The 10,937-nt window shown below is 38.2% G+C and overlaps 1 protein-coding gene and 1 long non-coding RNA gene across 3 annotated transcripts; both read right to left on the reverse strand.

Moving 5' to 3' along the window:
* Window positions 1–2,048: 2,048 nt before the first annotated feature.
* On the reverse strand, window positions 2,049–7,538 carry LOC104610703 (uncharacterized). 2 transcript variants are annotated; one of them, XR_016079380.1, is made up of 3 exons: window positions 5,097–7,538; window positions 2,681–2,850; window positions 2,049–2,399 (listed from the first exon to the last, which is right to left on the reverse strand). It is a non-coding gene; the product is annotated as an uncharacterized LOC104610703 (long non-coding RNA). The 2 variants fall into 2 exon arrangements; XR_737480.2 differs by having other exon boundaries at window positions 2,730–2,850; window positions 5,097–7,531.
* Window positions 7,539–8,428: 890 nt separating this feature from the next.
* LOC104610704 (putative CCR4-associated factor 1 homolog 7) lies at window positions 8,429–9,936 on the reverse strand. Its single transcript, XM_010277446.3, has 2 exons — window positions 9,658–9,936; window positions 8,429–9,511 (listed from the first exon to the last, which is right to left on the reverse strand). The coding sequence occupies exon 2, from the start codon at window positions 9,384–9,386 to the stop codon at window positions 8,562–8,564; it is 825 nt and encodes a 274-aa protein (XP_010275748.1). The 5' UTR covers window positions 9,387–9,511; window positions 9,658–9,936; the 3' UTR covers window positions 8,429–8,561.
* Window positions 9,937–10,937: the final 1,001 nt, after the last annotated feature.

The raw sequence follows: 10,937 nt of genomic DNA on the forward strand, positions 1-10,937 counted from the left end.
AGAGAAAACACCAGAGGGAGAAAGGGTCCGACTGTTTGTGATGAAAGGGTCCAAAAAAAACCCATCTAGGAGCTGAAGCAAGGCCAAAACATCATTAAGTAAGCTCTAACCCTTACACCCCTTCTCAATCCCAAATCCCAATCAAATCCAAAACTTGAACTTGAAGGGACGAGGAAAGTAGAGACAGGCTCATCTTTGTATCTCGAGAGGGCAAACAAAGAAGGAAACTTATCTTTCAAAGGAAGGCTCCCCACCCAAACTTGTTCCCAGAATTTTATATCAATTCCAGAACAGAGGTCATACCTGACAAAGGGTAAGAACAACAGCAATACAACATGGATAGCCTTCCAGGGAGAGGCACAAATATCCCTACAGTGTACACCAGCATCACAACCATCAGCTGCAAGCCCATGAATGCTTACCACCACTTTAGCCCAGAGTTTATCTCTATCCATAGGTAATCTCCGCGGCCACTTACCCAATAAAGCCACATTCCTTCGCAGTAAATTACCTAGTCCTAGGCAACCAAATTCCTTACTCCTACAAACCACTTACCAACTAACTCTATGATCCTTTTTATCGTCCCCTAGCTCCCACAAGAAGTCCATCATCTTTTCCAATTTTCTCCCAACACTCACTCGCATCTTGAACACTGACATGAAGTAAATAGGCAGATTTGCTAATGTAGCCATTATTAATGTGATCCTTCCTCCCAAAGATAGATAGCTCTTCTTCCAAGTACCAAGATTTAGCAAATCTTTCAACAATAGGGTCCCAAAAGCTACTCTTTCTACGATTATTAGCAAACCTTATCATAATATCATAAGGTTACCAATCTTTCATCAAAAACATAAGGTTACAATTCACCAATTCAACATGCTTATCTGATCAGGACTCATGCAACACGAGTTGTAACAGTTCAATGTTAGCAAACAACATGATGTAGCCATATCTTTCTATCTATCCACACTTGGGAGAACTACAACATAAACTCATGAACATTTTTTTCTGATTTTGCTCTTCGTATTGTCATTCAGTTCTGCCATTATTAGTTACTTTCCGTTTCCTTTGCATGTCCCTTGCTGACATGGTAAGTTACCATATAAGTGTTCTTCCCCTTTTGATCAGAGTATTAAAGCATTCTTCCCTCAAAAAAGCAAAACCTTTCTTTTTCCCTTTACTAGATCATAGAGAATCAATAAGCAAAAGAAAAGAGTACTTCTGGGTTATGGAAGAAGGTTTCAACAAATTCCAATTTACATTTTTTTTTTGTGAGAACTGTAATGTAAAGTAATCCATTAAATCAAGAAGCCAACAAAAACTCCTCTACAATGACAAACCGAACAGAGGATATACAATTCTGCTCCCTACAGCCCAATGCCCAATAACAATTAACTTTTCCTTACAAAAAGAAATTCCAAATCAAAGACAGAACTAGGATGTCTATTTCTTTCACTCCACACAGCCCATAAACTGCCGAGGGAAGTATGCTCCATGCTACCTTTCCAGCTCTACTTAAACCTTCTAGATGCCATGCCTCAACGAGACCCTTCAATTCAGCTAGGAAGCACCATTTTACATCAAAAAAACCTACCAGACTTAACCAGATCCAACGAGTATATTTGCATTGAATCAGTAAACGGCTAGATGACTCCACATAACCATTACATAAAGGGCAAGCCAAATCTGCCACCTGTAGACCTCTTCTGACTAGATTCTGCTTTGTTAGGATCTTGTCCAGCACTGCTGACCAGAGAGTGTTTTACTCATTTGTTGCATATAGGTACCTAGGGCTGTCAGTTGGACTGGATTTGGTCCAATCCAATCCAGTCCGATATTGGTCCATTTACAAATGGACCGGACCAAATCCAGTCCAAACCCAATACAAACCGGATCCAATCCAGTCCAATTGAAATGCAAATGGACCAAATTGGACCCAATCTGGTCCAAATTAAATGAAGCTTTATAAATGAAACATGGATGTTGTTTAAAATTTACAGATTTACAGTCCAAACCAGATTGAAATGCAACGCTTCATTCCATATTAAGAGTTTGTTAATATAATCTTTTAGAATTTAATTCTTCAATACTAACACACATTAAAAAAAAAAAAAAAAAAAAACAAACAAACAAAAGATGAACCAAATTCCAACCATCTTGACAAGTTCTTAACCAAAGAATACACAAGAACTACTGCATACTGTTCTTATGCAGGTTATTACTTATCAATTGAATCCAAACAGATTCTTCTTTCTATTTCCTGCTTCTTGAGGAGCCACTAGCCAGGTACACTCCCCATGATGAACACCCCAAATAATGTGAGCACTCTGTGTGGGTGTATGGACACACCCCAAATGCTTTTCTCCTGAAATTTGCCGATTCTCTGAGAAACCATAGTCCTGAAACAAAAGAAATGCAGTTAAGAACGATCTCCTTGTACTCTTATCCTGTGAAGAAAAAACAAATTTCAGCTAGACCACCAAACAAATCCAACTCCAATTACACGTCAAATTAGGAATTAGGGCAGGAGACTAGGGAATTGATTTTCTGGCAAACCAGGAACATGATTTTAATAGGGAGAGGAGTGAGGACCCACACCAAAAAAAACACAGTAAATGGGTCACACCATAGAGTTAGAGATTTTTTAGGTAGAAAATCAAGATATTAAATTGATAATCACCATGAATCTTTGCTGTCAAGATCATCCAACCCTTTATCCAATTTATTACCTAAGATTTGTGTTACAACAAATCATCATCATCAGTCCCAAGTCTCCAAACACAGTTTACTTGGAGGAAACAACTACCCAAAAAAATGTTGTCATCATCATCACTCTGAGTTCTGCAATTCCTGTAAAACAAATGTATAGAAAGTGAAAGAATTAATTAATCAGTGGAAAACGGCTATGGACATGATGCTCAAGCTACCCAACTTCAAACAATATGTTTTACCATTTGAAAATGAACTTTGCATTGACTACTCTATCAGCCAATTAAACCACAAAGTTACAAGAAACAACCAACACTCACATCTAATAACCATTTGATTCAATCCAACTTGCACAGTTCAAATAAGTTAGTAGAATCTCCTCCATGATCTATGTCAGGAACCTTGAATTTTGACCTGGTTACTAGTTAACCAATCCATGAGCTCCATGACCCATCACTCCATCAGCATTCTGGTCTGATTTTCTGTGCAGTCCAAGTCTGAGAACACTGTTTTGACTAGAAGCTCTGCCTTATTTTATCTTTTCTTTGTTAACCCCAAAGATATTGCTGTCACAGGACAGCAACCCAACCATGTTATTGTTGTCACAGAATCACATGACAGATGATGGACTAGGTAGGTGAGATGCTCATCTATGACTCTCTGAGTAGTAAGTGGTTCATGTGTGCTACTTCTATCAATGGTTTTGGGAATCAGAAACATTTGAACTATGAGGGTGTTGCAGAAACGATTAAAGCCAAAGACAACAATATGAATTAGACAGAATAGAACATGCAATCTTTAATGGAACACATCTTCTATTTGGTATCCCTTTTGGCTCTGGAGTAAAAATATCATAGCACAGGAGGTAGGTGTTGGAGGCAGAGGACAAAGAAGGATTTATATTAAGAATTTTCTAATAGTCTAAAAAGATCTTTAATAAGGATCTTACCAATTAGTAGCCCTTTTTTATATGATTAGTAATTCATCTATAAATTCTTCTTATATAAAAATACAAGAAATGGGATTTAGAAAACAACTGAATTTTAGTTTTTAATTCCCTGTTTTAGTGAAATTAAGAATAACTAGAGTGAGTATGACAACATTTAAGACACATTCAAAGAAACAGAGCAATTAACAAGGCAAAATTCCTAAGAATGCAATGGATAGTTCACTAAAACTAATCAATCATGTTATCTGAAAAAAAAGCAGTAAATTAAAAAGTATATTACTGTTGCAATTCTAGAATGACCACTGAACAATAACTGAAAACTCTCCACTCGTGTTCCACTTCTAGCCCCACATATCTAGCTGACCCTCCTTGACTGGTCTATCTTTTAAGACCTGCAAAACCTCACAAACAAAGCCCAGCTCCCAATCAAAGAAGACTTGCAAAATTTAGGAACCCACACAGTACCACCACCTTCCATCACTACACATCCAGCCAGATAATAATCCTTACATTCAGCTAGTCTTATTGGACTGGCCCAATCCAATCCAATCTTATTGGACTATTCAACCTGGACTGGATTGGACTAGTATAATCCACATGAAAAATAATTCACATAGAACACCCCCTTCATCTTTCAATTTTGGAAACAACACATGCACACCCAATCTATTTTCAAACCAGATGGTTGTCATTTGTTTTTGGAACTCACATAAAAAATAATTCACATAGAACACCCCCTTAATCTTTTTCTTTCAATATTTTGAGAATCATCTCTAGATGTTTTTAGATGCAATCCTACAATGGAATGACAAGATGGCCCATAAATTTCCTAAAACGAAAAACTGTGAATTTTATTCTGTTACAATCTCTCACTAAAAGAGAAAACCCTCTGATTCAGATAAAAATGTATCTCTATTTCTGGTTTGTCAACTGTAAAAAATGGATGTATTGCCTACTTTTTATTGCCAATCAGTGCCTGAAAAGCTTGAACAATCCAGTTTTTTTTATTTTTTTGGGTAAGCAATATCTTTATTGTAAAAAAGGATAAATACAACTAAAGAAAAGCAACACAACAACAGAAAACAAACAGACCAAGGTTACTTTTGTATATAAATCTAGGTCTTTCACCAGAGATGCTCATGATTTGGTTCAAAAAGCAAAAGATGTGAAAGATGTTTGTAATTGGTGGAACTGAAATAGCAAACAACTGGCCGGAACAACCACTACTTAACAATCAGGCATCTTAAGTTTGAATTTTCTATAAAAAAAGAAATAGAAAACAGACCGATACTACCTAAGACAAAGCACCATTAAACATCACTAGACTGGGCACAAACACAATTAGACAACCACTTCAAAAATGAATCAAATAACAAAGTAGACTACAAGACAGAAGAGCTGTGCCATCAAGGAAGCCAACTGAGGGGTGATATATTACCTATTTCAACGATTGATTGCAGTTTACAGAAGAGAGATGGCCGTTGGAGAGAGAAAACTGGTGGACATAAAAATGTTAGAGAGAAACTGCTGGAGAGAAAAAATGTCAGAGATAGTCGCTAGTGAAGACAATACATTTTCTGCACATGCAACTCAAGCAAACTAACAGAGATAGTCGCTGACTTGCCGGTGAGAGAACCATCAGAAAAAAAGCCGTTGGAGAGAGTTCCCTTGGATAAACCCTAGGTTGGAGACTTGGAGAGTTGGAGTCTGAAGTGAAGACAATATATTCTCTGTACATGCAGCTCAAGCAAACTGACGGAGATAGTCACCGACTCGCCGGTGAGAGAACCGTCGGGAAAAAAAAAAAAAAAAAGAGCCATTGGAGAGAGTTCCCTTGGAGAAACCCTAGGCTCGAGACTTGGAGAGTTGGAGTCTGAAGTAAAATCGATCCTCAGGTGGTTTGCGGACTAATCGACTTCGTCCGTTTCGGTCCACCAATTACTTAGGACCAAAATAATACGGACCAGTCCAACCTAATGCCAAAGCATGGACCATCCAACCCGTCCAATTTAAATGCGATTTGGATGGGGTCCAACCCAAATCCGGTCCATTGACACCCCTATAGGTACCACATCCCCTTCTAACTTTGATTTAATTCAAGCAAGTTTCCCCCAACGGTACCTCAAAGATAAAATGGCAGCCCAGTGCACGAGGCTCCCACCAACGCAGGGCCTGGGGAGGGAGAGATGTACGCAGCCGTATCCCTGCACATACAGAGAGGCTGTTTCCAAGATTTGAACCCTGGTCACCCAGGTCGCAATGGAGCAACCCAACTGCTGCACCAAGGTCAAAGATAATTGACCCCAAATGAGATTGTTGATGATAAACAAGTCTAGTTTAGCCCAATCTTATCATTTCCCAGACTCTGCCAAGAGGAACTCCAGTATTCCTCACGCCCCTATAGAGGATTTTCCAACTACTTTTATCCAGATCTATTATGCATGTTTTCAACACCAACCAGTATAGGCTAAGGGCTAAAGTAATGACGGTATTGAAAGGAGCACAAAGGGCATTGAACAAGTTAATTATTGAAGGTGACTCAGGGACAGTGATTGGATGGTTGCAAAAGGATGGTGCATCTCTTTGGGCTTACAAAATAAAATCAAGAAACTCAGATGGCTAACAAGAAATATGGAAATGAGAATCTTATGGATTCAAAGAGATGCAAATAGAGTTGCTGATTCCTATTGATGGGTTGTATCTTGTACTTTTCCCCTTTATTTAATTAGTTAAATGATTGGTTATTGAACAAAAGAAAAGAACTATTAGGAGCCATTTGATAACAGCTGAAGTTGGGCAGATTACTATACCCTTGAGTATTTTATTATTTAATTATTTTATCCACTAATACAAAAGAATATAGTTCAGCAATTTCAGCGGTTACTGAATGGCCCCTTAGAATCCAGAAACACCTGTAACATCTCCCCCCCCCCAAACAAACAAACAAACAAACAAGAAAAAGAAGAAGAAGAAGAAAGATCAGTAACAATCAAAGCAATTTATAAATAACGAATAAATTATAAAAAATGCTATTACTATTTGGCATACAAAATTCAATTACCTGCTTGATGAAAAGATAAATCAAATTTGTCAGGAAGAATTATTTCATATCAAAAGAGAGAAAACAACTTATCCATACATTTTTGGTCATCAAGCAACTTACACATTCAGAACTTCATCAGCTATATATGTAAATGCAGTAAAAGAGGAGATATTTAATCTGAAAAAGTAACCATGTAACAAATAAAGCAAATGCCAAGTAGAACAAAATAAAATGATAATCAATATAAACAGAAGGCAATTATCTGAATAACTCTTTAGGAACATAATTCTTCACCAGGTTATTGAAATTTTTATGTAACTTTGCTGAAACATGACAGGTAAGCAGAATGGTATCTACTATCTAGACTAATATAAAGGACTAATACTTTTAGACCACTTAAACATGAAATTCACTGCTACGATCTAAGTTCCATAGAGATTTAAAAAGTGATGCTAGTAGATTCTAATAATAAAAAATATATATAACAAAAACAAGGCAATTATCAATTTCCACCACCAGCATGCCCCAACTGAACAAAAGTAATTAATGATAAATTTCACTTAAGGGGAACAAATTAGATAATATCATCTGAAAAAGTAAAAAAAAAAAAAAACAGAAAGCACAAGACACACACTGGATCAGAAAAAAAAAAATCTTAAAAGAACTACAAGGCAGAGAGCAGACCAACATGACATACTTCAAAGTTTTTTTTTTATTTTTTATTTTTATTTTATGATTAGTCATACTTCAAAGTTTAGAATTCAGATTAAATTTTCAATTAGAAACAAAATTAAAACAAGGGCATATTGCAACCCATTCCAGGGAAGATAAACAGAAATACCACCTTCTCCTGTTTAATGTTGAACCACCAAGAAGGCCATCAAAAGAATTTTCTGCTTCTCGAAAACAAATCACCATCCTCACATCCAATTGCTTCACTTGATCCTTCACCAATTCTTTTTTTATCAATAAAGGATAAACTGTAACTAATGTCTAAAAACGAAAATAAAATAAAATAAAATAAAACAATTGTTACAGAGGATGAGGGAACACGCTCCACAATCAACAATGGCTCCTATACAATTATCATTGACTCAGCCAAAAACTATTACATAAGGATGAAGCAAAATGCTCCATGATCAGGAAAAAACTGTAACTAATGTCTAAAAACGAAAATAAAATAAAATAAAACAATTGTTACAGAGGATGAGGGAACACGCTCCACAATCAACAATGGCTCCTATACAATTATCATTGACTCAGCCAAAAACTATTACATAAGAATGAAGCAACACGCTCCACAATCAACAATGGCTCCTATACAATTGTAATAATGAATGTGGTGAAATTGTACTTAAGGCTCAGTTTGGAAGGAGTACAAATACAAATATTAGAGTGCAAAACCTTGTATTTGGTATGTTGTATATATTGGTATTTGTACTCTTTCCAAACTGAGCCTTAAGTACAATTTCACCACATTCATTATTACAATTTCACCCAAGACCTCAAAAGCAACGACCCCATCCCACCCATCCCCATCCTTACCCCTGCCCACGCCAACCTCAACCCCCCCCCCCACCCCTCAAAACAACGTTTTTTGAGTTCCAAGCGTCTCTATGGAACAATGCTAATTGCACTTACGTTTCCTCGCTAAGATTACTTAAGTGTATGTGGCGTAATTATTTGAAGTTCCACAACATTCTCCACAAAAATCCCATAGTAAAAGATTAAAAAAGAAAAGGAGAAAATTCATAACTTAAGAAGCTTTGCCAATGGTGTACATAGAGAGAAGGGAGACTCACACCAAGATGTTCAAACAAACAGTTCTCTTTTTTTTATTTTTTTGTTATCTTTTGCTTTTCAATGAGTATTCTGTCCATTCTCAACACCGAGACCATACAAAACACCTGCGTATTTCTCGGTTTGGCCATTAAAGAAAGCCTCTTTCAACTTCCTGAATGTACAAGATGTAAGCAAACTATCAGACCCTGCTTGGTGACAGATACCAATCCGTTCCACTTCCAACAGCTCCGCAAGCTTGTTCAAGCCACCGTGAAGGCTATTGCAAAACTTCATGAGGTGCTTGATATCATACACAGTTGGGAAATACATTTTTATCAGGGTAAAGAAACCAGCCTGCGTATCCGGAAGGTTCTGGCACGTCAGGAGCTTAAGCAAGTACCCAAAATCGTATCCGCTGTGAAACGTCACCCAAAGCACGCTGTCGTTCAACACAATCCCTGATGACATGAGGAGCTCTCCGAACCGCTGCGCATCGATACCCTTCTCGTTGTTCTTCTTGAAATCAATCCCGCTCTGGCGCAGCAGCTCGATTGAGTCGTTCGCAAAAACATCTTCGCTGACATTGAACTCACGGAAGTTGAATTGCCAAACGCAATACTTGTCAGTCCCACATGTCGGAAGGTTCCCCGCCTCGTCCGAAAAAGTAAGCCCCAACTGAATCAGCTTCAACAAATCAACGTTGGCCTTCAGAGTCTGGTAATGATAATCAGAACTGGTCTTGAAATTGCCCACAGGCCGAAGGACAATCCCAGGGAACTCGGTATCCATGGCGATGTACGGGTAATCATCCACGATCTCACGAATCAAAGCGAATTCCTCCTCGAGATTATCATTCCACACCTCCCTGATGTGAATCGAATCACTCTTGGGTAGAATCGACATTTTCGCAGAGAAGCAGCGAAATCAAACAGCAGGCCTTTCAAAACCAGATCCTAACCAAACCATAAGCAATAGAGCCCCCCCAAACCCTAACCGATCTACCGTATCTCGACTTCCTCCAGCCAGATCTGCAAAACACCAACCAAACAAACCCTAAATCACCCGCAAACAAATAGAAACCCTAAAAAAAACTCGGCACAACCCTAGAACAACACAATCAAAACCAGAAAACGAAGAAACCAAAACGAAACGAAGCATAAATCCAAGATCTAACCTCAAATCCGCGAAACTTCGAGCCTCGATTCACAGATCTTGAATTCCCGATCACTGGCCTCTTCTTTGACGGAAAAAGAAACAAGGAGAGAAAGAGAAATACAAATTCGATGAAGCCTTTCTTTCCTAGGGTTTCTATCGTTCCTTCTTTTCTTTTTAATAATTCCTTAACTTTCAAGAGGGCTGCTCGGAGGAAAGCGAGATATTCAGGTCAACATCGGGGGGTTCGTCGACAACGAGAACGAGACGAGAGGCTCTTCGAGGAAGAGACCCACAAAAAATCTTCCACAGCGGGAACAAATCATGAGAGAGAGAGGAGAGAGAAGGAGAGAAAGGACGGAGAGTAGAGAGAGAAAGGGCTTAGAACACGGCTTCTGCCCTTCCCTGCTCCAATCGACATTAAAAAGAAAGAAAAAATAAATCAAATTTTGATAAAATAGAGAGAGAGAGAGAGAGAGAGAGAGAGAGAGAGGAGGGGAGGGAGTGTGTGTAGGGACTAAATCATAATTTTTGAAAATAAAGAAAACAATAATTGTAAGTGGGGCCCTCCGTTCATAGGTCAGTTGAGAAGAAACGTGGCCGACTGCGAGACGTGCGTGAGTCTGATTTTTTTTATTTTTCCTTTTTTCCTTTTACAGATACAGTGTTTCTGTCTGAGAGGGTGCATTACGAAAATGTGGCTTACTTTTTCTATAATAGCGGGGAATGTCCTGGATAATTGTAGGTGTCTGAGGGTGTTTGGTTGTGCGGATTGAGTTGTCCCGTCAATGGATCAAGATGTGAAACTTGTTTCTTTTTGGCAGGAAGAAAAGGTGGGAAAACTGTGGCAGCCTTGGCCATGGCCGTCGGTGGAAACCGTGGAATAGACGTTTTAAGAGATGCTCACATTAGACATGATCGAAAGAGGGAAAGAAACACGTTACACGTGCGTGAAAGATGAAACATAGTACCACCTGGCAATAAAATATATTCCAACACTCTTCCAACATGATCTAATACCGCACATCTCATCATAAAAATAAGACCTGCTGAATTGGTGATCCGAACTCCTGAATTTGTAACTGAGAATTTCTGAACAAGACTGGGTTCCGAAGTTTGGCATTTTGTTCCAGAGCTTTGATTGGGTGGATTTAATTTAAAACGGAAACCCTACATCGGGTTATATGCATAGGGGCGTTAAAAGGGGCATTATCACTTCAGTTGTCCTATGTCATATATATTCATGTATTTGAATTGAAACTATAAATTGTTATAAGATGGGACTATGATATTAAAAAGAAT

The sequence above is a fragment of the Nelumbo nucifera genome, chromosome 8, assembly GCF_055504915.1.
Source record: "Nelumbo nucifera cultivar China Antique chromosome 8, China Antique-T2T, whole genome shotgun sequence".
Classification (NCBI taxonomy): domain Eukaryota; kingdom Viridiplantae; phylum Streptophyta; class Magnoliopsida; order Proteales; family Nelumbonaceae; genus Nelumbo; species Nelumbo nucifera.